The sequence below is a fragment of the Lissotriton helveticus genome, chromosome 11 (assembly GCF_964261635.1).
Source record: "Lissotriton helveticus chromosome 11, aLisHel1.1, whole genome shotgun sequence".
NCBI classification, from domain to species: domain Eukaryota; kingdom Metazoa; phylum Chordata; class Amphibia; order Caudata; family Salamandridae; genus Lissotriton; species Lissotriton helveticus.
Window position 1 is genome coordinate 94,142,154 of NC_136072.1, and position 21,211 is coordinate 94,163,364.

A 21,211-nucleotide genomic window follows, 5' to 3' on the forward strand; every position below is an offset into this window, starting at 1 on the left:
AGACGAACTATTACACATATTAAAGCCTTGAAAAAGTCGCAATAGCGACGAAACACGTGTCGGCTGTGCCATTGCTGTAACAACATAGCAACAGTTGTGAAGATCTGTATGCTGATTAAGTGTGACATTCCTACATTTGTTTTTTGCATTAAAATGTATGAACCTGACTGGGATTAGTCAGTTACATACTATACTGTGCTGTGCTCTGTCATTTATTGTAACGGTTTACAAATGGCTGATTCCAAACTGAGGTGGCATGGTGTGCAAAGTAATGATGGACTGGGATATAGCCCCGAGTTATTACCAGTGGCTGAGACTAATTCAAGCATACCATCCATCACTGTTCTCGTATACTTTAAAGTTATGAATTAGGCACACATGTTTTAAGCACAGTGTAAGCCAGCTGAGGTTTTTTGAAAGCGATATCTGTTTTGGCTCTATGGTGTAGATACTTCTGCCACGTTTCATTAATGTTTGTGATAATGAGATGCAACTACCAAATGTTTTATCACAGTAATTATCATTTATATGGATTGATAACCACATAGTTTAACATTATACTATTGGCAAAGAACACATACACTTTAAGCATTAAGAGAATTTTTTTAATATATTTAATACATGTTATGGATCAATATCATTGTAGAAAATAGATTAGCAGATTAATTGAAATTCAGTTGTTTTTTTCCATGGACATGTGCTTCGCCCTATTGATGGCACGGCTGGGACTTTTTCAAAGCTCTAGAGGGAATACACCCCATTTTTTGAGCTACCTTTGAAATGCTTGTATAAAAAATAAGGGATTCATTCCACCAACAGCCTTGAAACCCCAAATCCTGCACGCCGTCACAGGGCTAAACTGAAAAAAACAACAGAACTTCAAATAATTTGCTTATCTATTTTCGACAACGACGTTTATCCATAACATGTAATAAATTTACAACAACTTTCTCTTAATTCTCACAGTGTATGTGTTCTTTCCCAAAAGTATAATGTCAATCTAACTGATGTATCTATACATTTGGTAGATGCATCTCATTATCACAAATATATTAAATCAGTAGACTTAGTAGTAGATGCACCCAAAGGGGCATATTTATTAAAAAATCATGCAGCGCAGCACGCCACCTCGTGCACTGTGTGACAGGGAAAGGGCAGGAATGCACTATATTTAACATAATACAACTAAGTGCTGTCTTTTCCCAGCGTTGGCTTACAATGTGCTGCCTAGCGCCAATGCAGGCACAATTGCACCAGGGTGGGTGCAAGGGTTCCTGCATTATAAGGATTGTTTTTGTGCATGAAGGAGCACAAAAACAACCCCAAGACATTTTTCTCTATGTGTGCTGCAAAATGCAGCACACATAGAAAGTGGAAAAAAAGAGGAGAAATAAAGATATTTTTTCTCATTACACCTCCCCTGGGGATGCATAGCAATGCATGGTTAATCTGGGAATGTTCCAAAATCCATGGGTGTTGCGTGGGAAAACACCCACGATCCTGGGCAGCATAATGCAATCCAGCGGTTTGCGCTGCATTGGGTTGCTCTAGATTTATGAAGCCACTCAAGGCTCTGCAAGGTTGCGTTGCATGGCTTGATAAACCTAACTTAAGAGTTGCTTTGCTCTTGCGCCCCATTGCCTGGCACAAGGGTGACGCAACCATTTGATAAATATGCCCCAAAGTATGATACCAACAATATTAGTACTAGAACAAATACAGCTAATATTTGGTCAAGCAGGGGTTGTAGGCTCTAAACCTATGTACATTTATATTTCGCATTACTAGTCCAGTCGCACTGTTTGGCAAACTATTCTTTGTTGAGTCCCTTTATAGTGAGTTTGAAGTATTCACATGGTTTCTTCAGACACTTGAGTTTGAAAGTTTATTCACACTATTTTGATGGAAGTTGGGCTTGTTTTGATCTTGGTGATTTTATTCCTTGAAGGACATGTGCTTCTTGATCTCTTAGCCTATTCCATCCTTTGTGCTGTTCAGAGCAAGAAAAGTTGCTCTTTAACATGCTAGCTGGCTTGGAAACTCTAGCTTTGATAGGAACTGGACCTTTCAGACACAGAACTGGCAAGTAATTGAAAAACCTGTCCTCAATAAAAAACACTGCCTGAAGTAAGTTATTGCCAGACAGTAACTATGTTATTTTCTTTGGGCCAGATTCACAGAAATACCTTAAAACAAAATCCTAAACTTACTACTTTTGGTATTCACAGAATGCACTTACTACTTTTGGTATTCACAGAATGGATTTACGACTACTAACTTAATGTCCGCACTCGGGCCAAGGTGGAGATTCCGGCCCGTAGGTGGGACTTCCTGCCCGTAGGTGGGACTTCTGGCCCGTAGGTGGGACTTCTGGCCCGTAGGTGGGGATTCAGGCCGGTGGCAGAGATTTAGCCGTGGCCGAAATCTCCACCTCCGGCCGTAATCTCCGCCTCTGGGCCCGAATCTCCGGCCCGAGTGCGGACGTAACGTTAGTAGTCGTAAATCTATTCTGTGAATACCAAAAGTAGTGAGTGCATTCTGTGAATACCAAAAGTAGTAAGTGCATTTTGTGAATACCAAAAGTAGTAAGTTTAGGATTTTGTCTTAAGTTAGTTCTGTGAATCGGGCCCCTAATGTTGAATATTTGTTGTGAATCAACTAGCCTGCTTTAAGGTACTTCTGTGCCACTAGACTCCAGTGCCATTCTTGCGAGTAATTGTAGTTTACAACAGAATATCTGTAAAAAAAAATGTTATAGACCTCCCAAATGGCCCATAGATACAAAGATACATCCATATATGAACCTATCTGCAAAAAAGGGCAAATATCCTTATTTCAGCAGTCCCAAAAGACACTAGTCGAACTGTCTCAGTCCTGTACACACATTTTTGATTTGTTCATGAAACGCCGCCACCAGTGGCCTGCGACATCAGTAGGGTCTTGCACAACACTCTATCCTTCAGGATACATTGAGCAATAGAAGGAATGTGTCACAAGTTCAACAAAAGTTGAGTTTCCAATTTCTTCAGCCAATCAAAAACGCTCCAAAAAAGCTTGCTTCTTTATCCATATCTATGAGGTTTCTATCACTCACAGAAACGAAAATTCTATCCCTCTGTTTTAGTTCGAAAACTCCTCCCTGATGAATGGAATGGAGTCCAAATTCTGCAGTTTTGGACCAGCAAGTTGTTTTTGCACTTTTCATCAGCAGTATTGGCTCTGGATAACTTGTCACTTTGTATATGTACTGGACCATTTGCTTCACCCTTTTGGTTCCAAATGAATGGGCCGATGGTTCTGGTTCTTGGTACCGGAAGTAAGTTTGGGAGTATATATAATAAAACCCCGTTTTCTGAATGATCAGCTCCCCATTTTGGAGGTCAACATTGTTCAAAAATGATTGTCCTCTTTCAGACTCCCAGGTTTGCAATTTATGGCCCAAAGCATTTCTTGGTACAGATTCTGTTGGCAGAGGAAAAAAAAATATGTTATTAAAAGAGTGCATTATAATGATCTCTGGGTCTGTTGTCTAATAGGGTTGACTGGTTAGTAGATCAGCAAAGTCACTGACTGAGACATACCTCTGTGTAAACTGGAAAAACATTAACAGGACACATTTACAATTATTTCATGCAACACAGGGCAGCAAGGGAACTTGCTGTGTTGTGTTTCCTGAAAGATACAGTGCAGAAATGCTCCATATTTATAAAGTTATTGAGCATTTTTGCTCTCTCCCTGCATGTGCACCCGCATTATGGGCAAGATTTTTCTTTTGCAGGAAAACAACACAAAGAGTATTTTTCCTTTTTCTGCATCACATAGAGAAAGAGGAAATAGTGAGGAGAAACCCATATTTTTCTCTTCATTACTCCATCCTCTGGAAGGCATGCAGATTTGACCCAATCCCAGGTTTACAAACCCTTTGTCTTAAATCCATGGGAAGATGCACAAAACGCTCATTTGCCGCCCATGGAACCTCTCCCAGCTTGAAATGTAACATAACAGAGAGCAATCAGCTGCATTGTGTTACAAATATGAATGAAGGAGTTGTGCTGCCTTGTGTCACTATGTGTCACCTTAGACAGCATAATAACTCTGGCCCTACAGGTTTTTTTGACAGGAGAGAACAAATATATAGTGTAGGTTGTTGTAAAATTATATCATAAATTATCAGTGCAGAAGCAATCAAAAACTTATCACTACATAAATGGTAAAATCTATGGGACAGATTTACAAGCCCCCTGAGCCACCAGTATGTCACTTTTCGTGACGTACTTGTGGTGCAGGGGGCTCCTCCATATTTACAAGGAGAGTAAAAGCCACTCTGCGTCACTTTTCCTCTCCTTGTAAATACGGCCCTTTCACACGCAGTACTTTGCATTGAAGGGGCGTTCCATGGGTGTTGCTGTGGGTGTTCACACGCAACACCAATGGAACAAGACACATGTCGAGATTTACGAGAAATCGTAAATCTAGAGATGCGTCTGAATGCTACGCCACCCTAGAGGTGAACTCTCACACAAACAAACACACTTAATGTGCGCAGACATACATTGAACTTATGGAGGCACCCTATAGACCAATGATTCTTAACCTTTTTCCTTCTTTGGACCCCACTTATTCATTACTGGAGCTCAGGGACCCCCACTGAATCATTAGTGGAATCTGGGGACTCCCACTAAGTAATTAGGAACGTCAAGGACCCAGGCCTAAGCATTTTCAATCATTTGAACCGCAAAACAATACATAAAAAATACAGAAACAACCATTTATCAAACAAATATACAAAGAATGAAATATTGCACTACTTTCACAAACAAATAGATAAATAATCTAAATTTTTATTTTAATGGGAAGACTGAGCTTAAATAAATGTATAAAGGCCACTCATCAACCATACTATATTGTGTTTGACGCACTTGCGTTGCTTCCCTGATTCAATCAGCAGATACTAACTTAATTCCTTCACATTTACAAAATGTTTAAACATTTTTAATAGTACATTTTGCTTCTTTATTATATACACTGTACTCATGTGTTCATATTATTTCATTTTCTGAGCTGTTGTGGACCCCCCGAGTAGGCTTTCGAGGACTCGCAGGCAAAGAACCACTGATTTAGACTATAAACATACAATCACTAAGTAGAACAAATGCTACATTTAGTATCATAAGTTAGTTTCCAGTGTACACTTTCTTTTCATCAGTGTGGGAGTGTTAATTTATGAGCTCTTGTATCATCTGCACATGGTGTAAAGCATAGTTATATCACAGTAAAAATGAGCTTTACAATGTGAAACTGCATTTTCCAAGCAAACCCCCTCACATAGTGGCATATACATTCTTTACACAGGCATGCCACAAAAGTGCATAAACCTACCTCACTTTCCAGCTCTTTCTTCTACATTATTATGTTAAATCGCGGGTGCTGCCTATCTGGCTTTCATGACAAGTGGTTAAAAGTACTATTTTGTGCCGGGCATTGAAAAATAAGCAAAACTAAATGACATTTCATACCAACCTGAAAATCAACATTTTGCTAAATTAACATTTTCTTTTTACTGTCAAAATGGTCTTTCAGACTTTCAACGGCTATGCCAAGATACAACTGGGAGAGACGGGCAGCCCGCTGTATCCACCTGTATATAAAGAAATTCACTGTACTAATGTTTTAATGGGGCTTCATGGCAGAAACATTTGGATCAGAAACTATTGCAAGGCTTTTAGGAGAAATGTGAAATGTCAGGTTATCATTCACAAAGGGATTTTCTAAGAAAGGTTAATATGCGGGGAAATTGTATGGACTTTTCCACCAGCATGAGCATCGCTCTTGCCCAGGTTGTGTGACATTTTGTGTTTTATCGAAAATGTCAAGATGTCACAGAACATTAAATGGAGATGGTAACAAATTGCATTAATACCAGTATCCATAAAGATTAAATTAGGCGTGTGGGCCTGTTGCAATAATAACATCACAGATAAATTCACAGGAAACCAACTATACCGTACTTTTTGTATTTAGAACATTACAATAAGTGGGGGCCATTACCCTATCTACACAGGAGGGCTCCTGGACCTTTGCAAAAGGGGGTGTTAGAATGGGAGGAGAGAGACGCATTTGCAGTGTTGATTCTTGAGCCTGAATGTCTGCTGGGGCTGCCTGGAGGGTGGACACAGCATTGCCTTTCAGCTTTGAGACTTTTGAGATGCTTTACAAATAGCGGCGGCTCCTCCACAATGGCGGAGGGGCATCACCCCACTACCCGCAGATGCAAACGAAAAAATAAGATGATCTAAATGGAGATCATTTTATTTTTTGTCCTGTGGCTGAGTCTTGGGGGACGGTTCACAGCATTGCACCAGGGGGAGGAGGAGTGGTGGGCGCTGCTGTCAGTGCGCAAGACGGTTTGACCGGCCTTCTCAGGATGGTAAAACCGTCATGCGCACTGACATCTCTCCAACCCAGCTGTGTTGCTGGGTGGAGAGACCAGCAGGCACAGGCTCACAACTCCTGATGGAGCTCAAACAAGCCTGCTCTGCCCAATCGCGACACTGCTCTCATGGGTATGAGCGCAGCGTCTTGATTGGCCATAAGGGAGGCTGGGAGTCTCAGTCTGTACCCTGAAGAAGCAGAAGACTGGCAAGCAGAGAAGCGAGCAGAAGACCAGCAGGTACTTTTTAAAATGTTGTATTGTTTTGTTTATTGCAGCCCCCGCACTGTCCACCACATTTTCCTGACACCAGCTGCTACTGTATACAGGTGATATGTTCTGAAGTCCGTTTGAAAGAGGAATTATCTGAATAGGTCTATCTTGAATTATTCTCGGAAATGAGAGAGATGCATGATGGATGTAGGGTCTGTTTTCAAGATGGTCCTTTGTACTATTCTCTCTCTCCTCCTCCCTGCAAATTTCATGGCCATTCCCCGCTTTGCACCTATCATTGTCTCTCACCTCCCGACATCACTACCTCTCACCCTGCCCCACCAGGATCTCCTCTCTTCTGTTGCAGATATTCTACCTAGTCTTCATACCTTTCTTCTCCATGTCAACATGTGTGTGGCTAAGAACACAGTAAAAAGAGCAGAACTGATACCACAATTGTCTACCCCTGCTGCCTGTCTTGAAGGCTCTTTGAAGGCTCTTTACCTCGCAGTACAGCGGCCGGGCTTGGCTCCGCCAGAAAACTCACAGAAACCGACCGGCCGGGCTTGGCTCCGCCGGCCGGACTACAGCCCCCAGCATCCCTAGGGGGGAAGCGACGACGCCAGCAACCAGCGCGCCAGGAGGCGCATAAAGCACCGGCAGGGGCCGAGTGCCCCGTCTTTGTTTGTCTACCCCTGCTGCCTGTCTTGAAGGCTCTTTGAAGGCTCTTTACCTCGCAGTACAGCGGCCGGGCTTGGCTCCGCCAGAAAAGTCACAGAAACCGACCGGCCGGGCTTGGCTCCGCTGGCCGGACTACAGCCCCCAGCATCCCTAGGGGGGCAGCGACGATGCCAGCAACCAGCGCGCCAGGAGGCGCATAAAGCACCGGCAGGGGCCGAGTGCCCCGTCTTTGTTTGTCTACCCCTGCTGCCTGTCTTGAAGGCTCTTTGAAGGCTCTTTACCTCGCAGTACAGTGGCCGGGCTTGGCTCCGCCAGAAAACTCACAGAAACCGACCGGCCGGGCTTGGCTCCGCCGGCCGGACTACAGCCCTCAGCATCCCTAGGGGGGCAGCGACGACGCCAGCAACCAGCGCGCCAGGAGGCGCATAAAGCACCGGCAGGTCCCTCGTCCCGCGAGGACGCGCGTGGGACGCGCCGGACGAAGCCCGGACTAAGGGCGGACAGTCTAACACAGTCCAAGACTGGCCACGACTGAACTGGACTAGGAATCTTGCCAATTTCTATCGCGAGGTATTTTTACATTGCTGAAACATTCTTAGACTTTGTTATTGCCTGTTTAGTGTGAAAGCGAGATTGTACTGCAACTGGAAGTGGGTCATTTGTATCGCATATATTTCCCTACTGTATGTAGCTCCTGAACATGTCTAAGCAAAAACCCGTTATTGCTCCCCCTAACACCATGGACAATTATTTAGTCCAGGTGGTGGCTAAAATAAACAACGACCGAAGGTCTTCTTTGGGACTCAGCTCCACACCAATAGCCACCCAAATGGAGACCTCAGCTGTGAATCTATTGGATCTGGATCCAACGAGTGAAGCTGTAGTACTTTCTCAACCCGACACTGATAGGCCTCTGCTAAATGTTTCTACCAACTCAAACCTAGATATAATAGTGGAGGATGACCTAGATGACCTGCACCAAGATCTAGAACTAGTTGAGGAAGATTTCTCCCCACCGGCGCCTGTACTAGCGCCGAGAAAACCCAGAGGGGCCACCAAGTCACAACCAAAAAGGGGAGGACTGCGCTCTAGCAGGAAAAGAACAGCATCTCCTGTGAGTAAAAGCGTCATAGAAGACGCAGGGAGAGAAGATAATGGTAGTATGGTATGGGATGAGGCCAATATCAAAAAACTCATGGGTATGTTGGACTCAAAATTAAGTCGGATTATTAAACCTTTGTTATCTAAGATTGACCACCTCACTGATAAAGTTAACAAACTCGAGAGCCTCCTGAAAAGCACCAATGATAACGTGGGGGATATACCAAATTTGGTTGTAAGCAAGATTGAGCAAAAACAAACTATGAGAAATCCACCAGGGGAGGGAGTAGAGTCATTAGCTTCAATTCATCCCTCCACACCAAAATTAGGACTATGTACAAACACCCCTCTAGTCGATGGTCCCACAGCAAGACCAGTGAGGATTGAAGAATCTGGTCTAGGATTAGAGGCAGGCCCGGTTGAACTAATTGTAGAAGCCTCTCCTCTGATCCTGGTTCTTGCCAATGTTCCACCCCTGAAAATAGGCGAGACTGAATTTCCCCAATCTTTATTAAATAAAGCATTGCTCTGGTTGAGTAACAACATGCACATCTCTCCTAGGGGCAAACAAAAGCTATCAGAGGATCTGTCATCAGCGAGAAGAGTGAAGTGGATAGGGAGTAGCCCCAAGAAATTTGTGGGCGACTGTGTGGTACTGAACCTCAAAGGTCCTGAAGTACTACCTGAAATCCTATCTAACCTATTCCCCCCCCAACGTAGAACAGCAGAACTAATTCCACTCACACTGGACTTCTTCTATAGTAGAAGAGGCCTTGTAGCAAACCCAAGTGTATTAAGGACCAAGTGGTCAGTTGTGGGTAGCAGAAGGGCGAAGAGCGGGCCAACTAGTGACTGGGGGTTGAGTTTGGAAAATAGATATTCTGCTTTATCAAATTTAAATGAGTGTGATTGACTCGTAGGGTCAAAAAATGTGTTAGGTAACATACAGGGGACGTCAACAGACTTAACTGCTGTCAATATAGTGTGCACACAAAGTAACACACAGGTAATAAGATGCTGGGAATCCCTAGTTTTTAATGTAAGGGGGTGGATAATGTCTTACATGATAGAGACAGAAATCATGAACAAGTAAGAAGCGATGGTCGGTTGACTGAACAGGATCTATCAGACCCAACAGATACTTCCGTAGCAACTCTGGAGACTGGAATAACCCCAATAGCCGAGCCTGCAGAAAATGATACAGGGTTGGGCCAGGTAGGGACAAATTTGGGTAAACCCAATCTGACCTTTATGTCATGGAATATCGCGGGTATAGCGAACAAAATCGCAACCCCAGAATGGTGCGATTTTATCGATCTCTATGATATCATTCTTTTACAAGAAACTTGGTCTTTAAGTCCAGTTTTTCGGCAGGGGTATATAAACTTTTATATTCCAGCAACAAAAAATCGAAAAGGTCGCCCTTCAGGAGGCCTGCTGATCTGGTTGCGCCAGTCGTTGAACTGTACAATACGACAAAGATCACTACCAACTAATGATATCCTAGCACTAAATATTAGATGGGAAAACGGCCAAGAGGTTGCTCTTTTTAACATATATGCCAGGGGGTTGGGGGTGGGAAATCCTCAGAAGTAGTATCGGCCCTAGAACAGGAGTTAGAGCTGATACCCCTGGAATTACATATCATCGTAGGGGGTGACATTAATTCTACCTTTGAACCCTTGGGTGAGGAGGATAGGATTCTGTCTGAGGAGGAGGATAGTAAGTGGGGAATACCCCAGCTCAAGGTGCCTGTCATTAAAAAATGGAGTGCTGTGGCCATCCAAGTGAAGAGTCTCTGCCTGGCAAAAGGTTTAAGAGCGGCTAATGGGCGCACGCCCTCTGACCGCAATGGGAACAGCACATTTGATAACGGTCGGGCGTTCAGTAGAATAGACTATTTTTAGTCGATGTGAGGGACTGGAGTAAACTGATAGACATGGCCGTCGAAATAAGAATGGAAAGTGATCACAACCCCTTGTGCATGGCTTTTCATCCATATCAGGGGGTTGTGGGGCATAGTACCAAGGTGGAGCGGGTGACACAGGACGTAGTCTGCTCAAACAACCAGCGTCACCTGAAATGGAGAAGGCTGATAGAAGATGTAGGGAAGTTAGATGACCTCAAGAGAGTAGTGGTAGAGGAAATAAACAATATTAAACTTCATATTGGGAAGCCAAATTTCCAAGACCACATGATAGAGGCCCACACAAAAATTTTCCGCAGACTGCAAGGTTTCTTCCAAAAAACGGTAGACCAAAGCAAGGGTAAAAAATACCCACCAAAACAGGGATGGTACGACAAAAGCTGCAGATTGGCACGACAAAATTTGAGTAGTGAGCTAAAGAGGGACAATCCTCATGCAGTTCGGAAGGCGAGGGATATATACAGACTAACCCAAAAACAAGCCAAGAGAAGGTGGGACGAGGAATGTTGGTGAGAGCTGAAACATGCTTGTGCAGCTAAAGATTCCAAGCTATTTTGGTCCACGGTAAAATGGGATAGGGGAGGAATAGCTGCCAAACCACAAAATCATGTTGCCAAAAGCAAATGGATTGAGTTTTTCAAGCCACAATATGCCCGTAGCCCAACGCAAGTCATTGATATTCCCCCACCAATAGTTCACTTTAAACACAATGTATTTAATGCAAATGATGTAAACATTGCTCTGGACTGTGTAACGGGGGGAAGAGCTCCGGGTATGGACGGCATCCCGGCAGATCTGTTCCTAAGTGACCGGAACCCACGGTGCATGTATTTTTCATGGCTGGCTAATGCAGTGGCTATGGGAGGGGAAGTGCCTCCCTCTTGGAAGGGAGCTGAAATCATTCCTATATTCAAAAAAGGCGATAAATCCCTTCCCAACAACTACAGACCCATCAGCCTCATAGACACAGCACAGTACTGATGGGCCGATTAGTACAGAACAAGCTGCAAACATGGATAGAGGAAAACAACATCTTGTCGCCATACCAAGCGGGGTTCCGCCCCTTGACTAGTTCCATGGACCAGGTCTTCTACTTCATTGCCATTTATTGGAGAAACGTAATATTGAAAAATGGCACCCTCTACGCCGTCTTTGTGGACTTAAAAGCAGCCTTCGACCTAGTCCCAAGAGAAAAGCTGTGGAGGACTTTGGCTGAAGCAGGTATAAGTCCAGATCTCCTCACTCTTCTTGTGCGCCTGCATGAAAACAATTATGCCAAAATCAGGTGGGGGGCGCAGGGAGAAGTGACTGAGCCATTTCCTGTGGAGCGGGGGGTGCGACAAGGGTGCGTCCTGGCTCAACACTAGTCTCCATATATATTAATGGCATTGTGGACTATTTGAAAAAATCTCCAAGTGATGCTCCAATTATAGCAGGCTCACGTGTTCCCGTCCTCATGTTTGCGGATGATACGCTTATACTTTCACGCACACCGAGCGGTCTCCAAAAGGCTGTCAATGCATTTGGCGAATTCTGTGATACCCGGGGCCTTGAGCTGAACACAACTAAGACAAAATGTATGTGTTTGAACCGACAATCCACATTTAAAGGTGTAATTACGTATAAGGGCACTCCCCTTGAGAAAGTAGAGGCTTTTTCCTATTTAGGAATAATTTTGCAGGGCAATATGAAATGGAAATCACATATAAATACGGCAGTATTAAAGTTTAATCAGCTTGCAGGCGCAGTTGCACTTAAACATAGAGCCTCGCTGACTAAACCAATAAACTGCGCCCTTGAAATATATAATATGAAAGTCTTGAGCGCCTGCTTGTACGGTTCTGAACTGTGGGGTTTTTCAAATTTAGCAGATCTGGGTCTAGCGGAAAATAGATTTTTGCGAGGGCTGGAAATGGCCCCGCAAAGCACACCTATAATCCCATTGAAACTGGACCTTGGTAGGAAAAGCATTGAGGATATAGCTCGTCTGCGGCCATTGTTGTATTGGAGGCGCTTGATGGTAACCCCAGAGCTAGCCCATTATGCTGCAGCATTGTCAGATGTTGTTAAGTTTGATTCCTTTCACTGCATTGTATGGCTGAAAGATCTGAGGGGTCTATTGACAAAGTTAAAATTGGACCATCTTTGGGGCAACAGGGATGTGTCTTGCTTCCCGACAAAAGCAAAATTGAAAGAAATATACTGGGAGATGGTGTATTCCACAACCTATTGTGCTGGGCCAATAGCCAATTTGTCAGCCCGCTTTCTGGACATTAAAATGGTTCCATCCTGCGAAGCCTATTGGGACTTAATTGAAAGCCCGCATGACAGGAAGTTATATTTTCAATTTCAAGTCAAGTCAAGTCAAGTCAGAATTTATATAGCGCACTACATACCCAGAGGGTCTCAAGGCGCTTGAGGAAGGGGGGAGGTTTACTTATCGAATATCCAGGTTTTAAGCTGTTTTCTGAAGGCTAGGTGGTTTTGAGTAAGGCGGAGGTGGATGGGAAGGGAATTCCAGGTCTTGGCCGCTAAGTAGGAGAAGGATCTTCCCCCCATGGTGGTTCTGTGGATGCGCGGAACCGCGGCGAGGGCTTGGTTGGACGAACGCAGCTGGCGGGTGGGGGTGTAAAAGGAAAGGCGCGTGTTGAGACAATCAGGTCCAAGTTCGTATAGGGCTTTGTGTGCGTGGGTGAGGAGACGGAACGTTATTCTCTTGTTGACGGGGAGCCAGTGAAGGTCTTTCAGGTGAACGGAAATGTGGTCTGTGCGGGGGATGTCTAGTATGAGTCTGGCTGAAGCATTTTGGATGCGTTGGAGTTGTATCTGCAGTTTTGCGGTGGTACCGGCGTAAAGGGTGTTTCCGTAGTCCAGACGGCTTGTAACCAGTGCGTGGGTGACCGTTTTTCTTGTTTCGGTGGGGATCCAGCGAAATGTTTTTTGAGCATGCGTAGGATGTTGAAGCATGATGATGAGACGGCGTTGATTTGTCTAGTCATCGAGAGTGAGGAGTCCAGGATGATGCCCAGGTTCCGTGCGTGGTTCGTCGGTATGGGGGTTTTTCCTAGGGCCGTTGGCCACCAAGAGTCGTCCCAGGCGGAAGGGGATGAACCTAAGATGAGGACTTCCGTTTTGTCCGAGTTCAGTTTCAGACGGCTGTGCTTCATCCACTCGGCTACTTCTTTCATCCCTTCATGTAGGTTGTTTTGGCGGTGGTTGGGTCTTTGGTGAGTGAGAGGATCAGCTGAGTGTCATCAGCGTAGGAGATGATGTTGAGGTTGTGTTGACGTGCGATGGTTGCGAGGGGGCTCATGTAGACGTTGAAGAGGGTGGGGCTGAGTGATGATCCTTGCGGGACGCCGCAGATGACTTCGGTGGCCTCTGACTTAAAAGGGGGGAGGCAGACTCTCTGAGTTCTTCCAGCGAGGAACGAGATGATCCAGTCCAATGCTTTTCCTTGAATTCCGATGTTTCTGAGGCGTTGTATCAGTGTGCTATGGCAGACTGTGTCGAAGGCTGCGGAGAGGTCAAGGAGGATGAGGGCGACTGTGTCTCCGTTGTCCAGTAATGTTCGAATGTCGTCTGTTGCTGCGATGAGGGCGGTCTCGGTGCTGTGTTTGGCTCCGAAGCCAGACTGTGAGGAGTCGAGTGATTTGTTGGTTTCGAGGAAGGCGGCGAGCTGATTGTTGATGGCTTTCTCAATGACTTTGGCAGGGAATGGGAGGAGCGAGATGGGGCGGTAGTTTTTGAGTTCGGTGGGGTCAGCTGTGGGTTTCTTCAGAAGGGCGCTGAGTTCGGCGTGTTTCCAGCTTTCTGGGAATGTGGTTAGAGTTGAGGGAGCAGTTGATGACGTCTCGGAGATGGGGTGCGATAATGGAGTCTGCTTTGTTGAAGATGTGATGGGGCATGGGTCAGTAGGGGATCCTGAGTGGATGGAGTTCATCAGGTGAATGGTGTCTTCTGTGGTGATTGGGTTCCAGTCGAAAAGGTTATTCGGAGGAGGTACAGGTTCTGAGGTGAGTGGGGTGGACTGGTTTATGGGTTGGTTGTCAAAGCTGTTATGAATGTCGGCGATTTTGTCATGGAAGAATGAGGCGAGGGATTCGCAGAGGACTTGAGAGGGGGTGATGTCGTTAGAGCTGGCGGTGGGGTTGGTGAATTCTTTGATGATGTTGAAAAGTTCCTTGCTGTTGTGGGCGTTGTTGTCTAGTCGGTCTTTGAGTGCTGATTTCTTGGCTGTCCGGATTAGTTGGTGGTGTTTGCGGGTGGCGTTTTTGAAGGCGGCTTGGGTGATAGTGTTTGGGTCTTTTTTCCAAGTTTTCTCAAGGGAACGACAGAGCTTCTTGGATTTCTTAAGGTCATCGTTGAACCAGGGGGCGTGCTTGCTTCCTTGCTTGATTTGATGTTTTTTCAGGGGTGCTAGTTTGTCGGCGGTTTGGGTTAACCATTGTGTGAGGTTGATGGCGGCTTGGTTAGGGTTCGTTGAATAGGCAGGGGGTTTTTGAAGAAGCGATGTGGAGATCTGGTTGATGGTGATTTTGTTCCAATTTCTTCGCAGAGTTGGTTGAGGGTGGTTGTGGATCTTGGTCTTATTGTAAATGAAGTGGATGCAACTGTGGTCCGTCCAGTGGAGGGGTGTGGTGTGAGTGAAGGAGATATGCTTGCTGGAAGTGAAGATAGGGTTGAGTGTGTGTCCTGCATAGTGTGTGGGGGTGTTAACAAGTTGTTTGAGTCCGAGATTGGCGAGATTGTCCAGAAGGGTGGTAGTGTTACTGTTGTTGCTCTTTTCCAGATGGAAATTGAGGTCTCCCAGTAGAATGTATTCTTCCGAGGGGAGGACGTGTGGGGTGATGAAGTCAGTGATGTCTTCGCTGAATTTTGTACGGGGTCCTGGTGGCCTGTAGAGGAGGGTGCCTCTGAGTGTGGTCTTGGGGTCGGTGTGGATCTGGAAGTGAAGGTGTTCGGCGATAGCGAGATTGTCTTCTGAGCTGGTTGAGACGCGGATGGTGTTCTCGTGGACGATGGCGATGCCTCCTCCTGTTTGAATGGTGCGGTCCTTACGGATGATCTTGTAGCCGTCCGGGATGGCTATGGTGATGTCTGGAGCTGAAGAGGCATTCATCTAGGTTTCTGTTAGGAAGGCGAAGTCCGGAGAAATGGTGTCGAGTAGATTCCAAAGGTCGATGGCGTGTTTGTGAACTGAGCGGGTGTTGAGAAGGATGCATTTAAGGTGGTTGGTGTTGGATCTCTGTTTGGTGTTTGTTGGTTTGATGTGGGTCTTGATGCAGGTGAATTTTCAGGAGTGGCAGCTGAAGGGTCCATGGGTGTGTCCTGGTGCTGCTTGGGCGCAGTTAGGGAGTCGGCTGGGGTTAAGTGCTAAGAGGGTGGAGGCGTTGTATGTAATGCGGGAGGGATGGGCGACGCGGGGACTAGGGGGTCTGGCGCTGGTCGCGGTCCAGGCGCGGACGGGCGTAGACGGGCTTACCTTTGGCGCGCCTTCGGCGCGCATGGGGCGCGACCGCTGCGCGTGGACGCTGCGCTTAGATGCATCTGTCATAAATGGAGGGAGGGGGGGCGGAGCGTTGGAGGGGCAGCAGGGAGGCGGTAGCGTGGGGGGAGGGACGGGCTGGAGGCACAACAAAATGGCAGCAACAAAAACAACAACAAACACGACGATATTGGGGTAAATAATGTCAAATACTGCCGTGGGCACAGTCAGGCAGCCTCAGGGGACAATGCAGGCAATGCGAGCGGTGGAGCGCCAGGAGCACACACAGGCACGGACAATTAATACAGTAATGCGAGGCGCAGGTAAGCACAAATTAAATCCAGGCACAGATTAAAGGCACAGGCAGCGCTACGATACCACGAGATGCGAGGACAGGCACAGGCACAGATTCGTTATGGCAGCAGTGAGGGGAGAGCAGCGTTACGATGCCAGAGGAAGCCAGGAGCCAGGGGGGAGCGACCGCTTCTGTCGAGGACAGGCTGGTCACAGTGATGTGCCGGACGGGACGTTCCTGAAAGCCAGTGGTGGGAGGGGCAGCAGGGAGGCGGTAGCGTGGGGGGAGGGACGGGCTGGAGGCACAACAAAATGGCAGCAACAAAAACAACAACAAACACGACGATATTGGGGTAAATAATGTCAAATACTGCCGTGGGCACAGTCAGGCAGCCTCAGGGGACAATGCAGGCAATGCGAGCGGTGGAGCGCCAGGAGCACACACAGGCACGGACAATTAATACAGTAATGCGAGGCGCAGGTAAGCACAAATTAAATCCAGGCACAGATTAAAGGCACAGGCAGCGCTACGATACCACGAGATGCGAGGACAGGCACAGGCACAGATTCGTTATGGCAGCAGTGAGGGGAGAGCAGCGTTACGATGCCAGAGGAAGCCAGGAGCCAGGGGGGAGCGACCGCTTCTGTCGAGGACAGGCTGGTCACATTTCGAGTTGGAACACTCCCAGTAAATGCTTTTAAGAGACATTGGTTCCCACCGAGGGATGAGCACTGTTATCATTGTAAAGAACAAACAGAGCATGTCTCCCATTTGTTATTTTGTTGCCCCTTATATACCAGTCCACGGCGGAAATGGCTACGACCAGTCTGTCTAAATATTGGCACTCGCAGTCAATCGACTGCTCTCAGGATACTAGAATCAGACTGTTCTCCACTGTTCGCGATAGCTGTAGCTAAATTTCTTGGCTGGGCTTGGGTGATCCGCACTCGCACTTTACTGGCTAATGCATCATAAGGAAATACGGTTACCATGGTTATATTGTTTTTTAATAATTTTTTTTAATTAATCATGTATTTTTATCTGTGTAGTGTATTCGACAGTCAACTGTTTAATATGTATTTTAATGTGATTGTTTTAGAGGTAGTATTTATTTGTATAGTGTTAGGGTGGAAATGCTTTTATGACAAATGTCGAATAAAGCTTTAAAATTAAAAGATACCACAATACTGATGATGAGTTTCACCTTTAGATGGGATTTCAATGAGGATGGCAGTAGTTTAGACTGTCTTTAGATAATCTTGCCAGCATTTTCCAACAACCTGTCCTATTTACTATCCAAACATATGCACTCTACATCCTAAGCCCTCAAGAGCTGAGCCAGTGACTAGGCAGGGTAGCCATGAATGAATTCACTCACTGAGCCCAGAAACCTGTTCCATTGGATAAGACCCAATATCTCTAGATCCGTGAGATGCTACCACATGACCAGGCAATAGATGCGGGACGCATCCTATATATCCCTGAAGACCAATCTCAGGATACGGAAGTAGACTCTTGTTTTTATAGGCCTACATTGAGGAATTCTAGAGTTGAACCTTCCCTAATACATATGTGAATCTGCAATGCCCATCTACTCCATGGCAATTTCCTGGCATTTTTTGGGTGTCCCGGTGCCTACTTGGGATACCCACATCTTCAATTTATGTTAAAGCTGTGGAGGGACCCCAGGGCCCCCGCGGCCCCGCTGGCTCCCTGCAAGCAGCCCTATAGGGCTCACATGATCCAGCAACAGGTTTTGAACTTTTTTTTAAATAATTGGGATGGCCCAGAAAGCCTACACAGGGCACCCACAGCATTTTTTATGTTGCTGGCTGAGGGGGATTATCAAGGCCACTGCGGGCCCTGCAAGCACCCCAGGCAGGAGTTGGCCTCTTTAATTTTTGGAGGGTGCCCTAATACCCACCCAGGCCACCTACAATGAGTCCATCATTTGGAGCTGCAGGAGAGCCCTAAGGCCACGTAGCCCCAGCTAGCCCCCAGGTCATCACTATAATGGGTGCTGGCGGGCACACTGCTCCCGCACCAGAGGGCACAAAGCTCTGTTTCCTGCTGTGAGAATGCAGGCTGGGTTTGCAACATATCGGGCCCTCTGAGATGGTGTTCTTAGGACCGATCACCAGGTGTGGAATTGCACGCCCCCTTTCCGTAATATTTATGTTTGACCCCAGAGGATGTGGTCCCCAGGACCTCTTCGAGGCTTGGAGAGGGGGACCGTCCCTTATTCATTATGAAATTACCAGCCCTGGGATGAGGTCCATGGGCCCCATGAAGGCTCAGTGAGGGGGTCGCAATGCCCCTACGCAAAAATAAAAATTGTCCTTCCAACCTGGGCCTCGGCCCACCCTGGTGTGTTTACAAAAAAGGTGGAATACAGACATTTTTTTTGTTTAAGGAGCTCCATTGATCTGCGGTGCCGATTAAAAAGAAACGCAGGTAGGGGTTTCCTCAGAGACTCCATCCACCAGGTCTAGGGGTCAGGGTATTCCTCCCCTACACCCCTATATGTTTTTTTTACTTTTTGTATAACAGCGGATTGAGTGCCTCAGTCCTAAAATGGTGATCCTCATCTTTTCTGAGTGCTGGCAGCCAATCAGTTCTTATTTCAAAACCTGTTGGCTCTGTTTAACCTTAATTTTTCAAAAACTACTGATCGGATTTATGTCACATATTACATCACTCATGACATGGTCAGTGACATCACTGATGAGTTCATCCACATAATCTCTGATGCGCCTACACACCCCAATATAACCTTTCATACACCCTCTCCAAATTTCAGACTACCATTTTTGAAACTATGAATAAAACACAAATACCAGTGCGTACATACCCATTCACTGATTCATAAGTCTACACATCCACTCACTATCCCATACAGCCACTCATACATCCAGTCACTCACCAATACACCCATACAGACACTCACACACTGTCAGACACCCATAAAGCTAGTCATACACCTAGTCACTCACCCAAAGAGTCAATCACACTGCCACTTACTCACCAATACATGTATACACACACCACCTCACTTTTTCCATACAGCTAATAACACATACTTGCTCTCCTATACAGTCACTGACACAAGCACCCACTAAGCCATACAGCCACTCTCACAATCACTCACTCATACATACAGTCACTTATATACTCCAACACTCACATATACTGCCTTTCCCATATGCAGTTACTAACCTATATATCACCGAGACATCCATTCACTCACCGACACAGCCATACCCACACCCACTCACCCATACAGCCCCTCGATGATACACTCATGAACCCATACACCCAGGGATTCACTCACTCACACATCCATGCAGGGAGTCACACACACACCCTTTCCCACCCACACAGATACTCAGGCACCCATACAGTGCAACTAATCAATAACCCTTATACACATTCATGTACCTACTCACCAACCCATGTAACCACTTACTAACTGACAGACTGATACAGACATTCACAGGGATTCGTCACTCACCCATACATTCACTAAGACCTGTATAATCACTCACTTATATAGTAAGTCATGCACACACCCACTAAATCAACCTTACAGACACTCATACACCCGCTGATTCATCAATACACATTGGTATATATATATATATATATATATATATAAATATATATATATATATATATATATACATATATATATATATATATATATCACTCCTAAACTTTAAAAAAATACTCACAGTGATGTCATTTGAGATGTCATCAGTGATGTCATTGACCATGTCATGAGTGATATAATATGTGACGTCATCAGCAGTGCATTGCGGTTGCGCGAGTTATAGTTAGCTATTAAGGCTGAATTTCTCTGGTATTGTATGAGTAAAATCTGACCCTAAATATAACGTCTATGTAACCTTTGTTTTTTTTTGTGAATTTCTAAGGTTTTTTAAATTCTATTTGCTAACTATAACGTCATTGTAACCTCTTATTTTTTTTGTGAATTTCTAAGGTTTTCAAATATATCTGCTAACTATAACGTCATTCTAGCCTTTGTTTTTTAGTGAACTTCCTAGGTTTTTTAATTTGCTATGCTAACTAAAACGTCCCTGTCATCTTAGTTTTTTGTGTGAATTATCCCTCAACTAGTAGTGCAACGGGAGGCACATTTGCAGAGTGGTGGAGAAAGGGGCGTGGCCTTTGACAACTTCTCATCAATGGATGAAGTCCCCTTGCCTCTTGAGGGCCCCCAACTAGCCCTCCTGTTACTTCCAGGAAGCCCCACAGCTGGATTGCTGAGAGGTGGTCAGAGGCCATGCCCTCTTTCTCCACCACTCTGAAAACGCACCTCCTGGTGCACTGCTGCTTGGAGGATGAAGTCCGCTTTAGTCCTGAGGTCCTCAGGACACAAGAAGACCTCATCGCCCCACCAACAGTGCACCTAGTGGCACGTGTACAGAGTGGTGTAAAAAGGGGCATGGCCTGACCACCCTTATTAGAGGTAACAATTGGGCTAGGTTCCCTCAGCATCAAAGGGGACATCACCCCACAACCAAGAGCACGATAGGAGATGCGTTCGCAGAGTAGTGGAGAAAGGGGGCAGGGCCTCCGGCGAGTTGTCGGCTTTGTTTTTTGGAGGGATTTTAGGAAGGGAGGCTGTGTGGCCCCCCCATCTCTTTCACCCGAGGTCCCGAGGACTCCATCCCCTAGGGCTTGACCCATTTATTTTACTTTTATTGAATTAAAAAGGGTGGGGTTCCAAGCGCCCCCCCCTGCCCCCTCCAGAGGCCGATTTCGGCTAAGGGAACTCCATCTCCTGCGGCCCGGACAATTTTTTTTAACAAATTATTTTTTAAAGGTAGGGAGGCCGAGCAGCCCCCCTCGCCCAGCTTGTTTTCAGCCCCGGGGAACCCATACCCTGGGGCTCAGACATTTTTTTTTTATTTCACTTAATTTTAAGGGAGGGGGATTTCAAGATTTTGGCTTACAGTATAAAAAACTAGATAAATCACAGAAAAAACTTGAAGGTTAAAGTGACAATATAGTTAGGTGTTAAACTATTACAAAAAAAATCACTGAAATGCACCA

At 45.8% G+C, this 21,211-nt stretch overlaps 1 protein-coding gene across 2 annotated transcripts in view; it reads right to left on the reverse strand.

Annotated features, from left to right (window-relative positions):
* Window positions 1-409: 409 nt before the first annotated feature.
* Window positions 410-21,211, reverse strand: part of TNFSF10 (TNF superfamily member 10) — a 126,178-nt gene continuing 105,376 nt past the window's right edge. Inside the window, exons 5-6 of one of the 2 annotated variants that reach the window (XR_013602559.1) lie at window positions 2,629-3,462; window positions 504-2,273 (exon numbers count right to left, since the gene is read on the reverse strand). Coding sequence is in view for 1 of the 2 variants with exons in the window: in XM_078667463.1 (XP_078523589.1) it covers window positions 3,026-3,462 (437 nt within the window). In the remaining variant the exon portion in view is untranslated. Of the gene's footprint in view, window positions 3,463-21,211 lie in introns of both variants that reach the window. The other variant, XM_078667463.1, reaches the window with a different exon arrangement.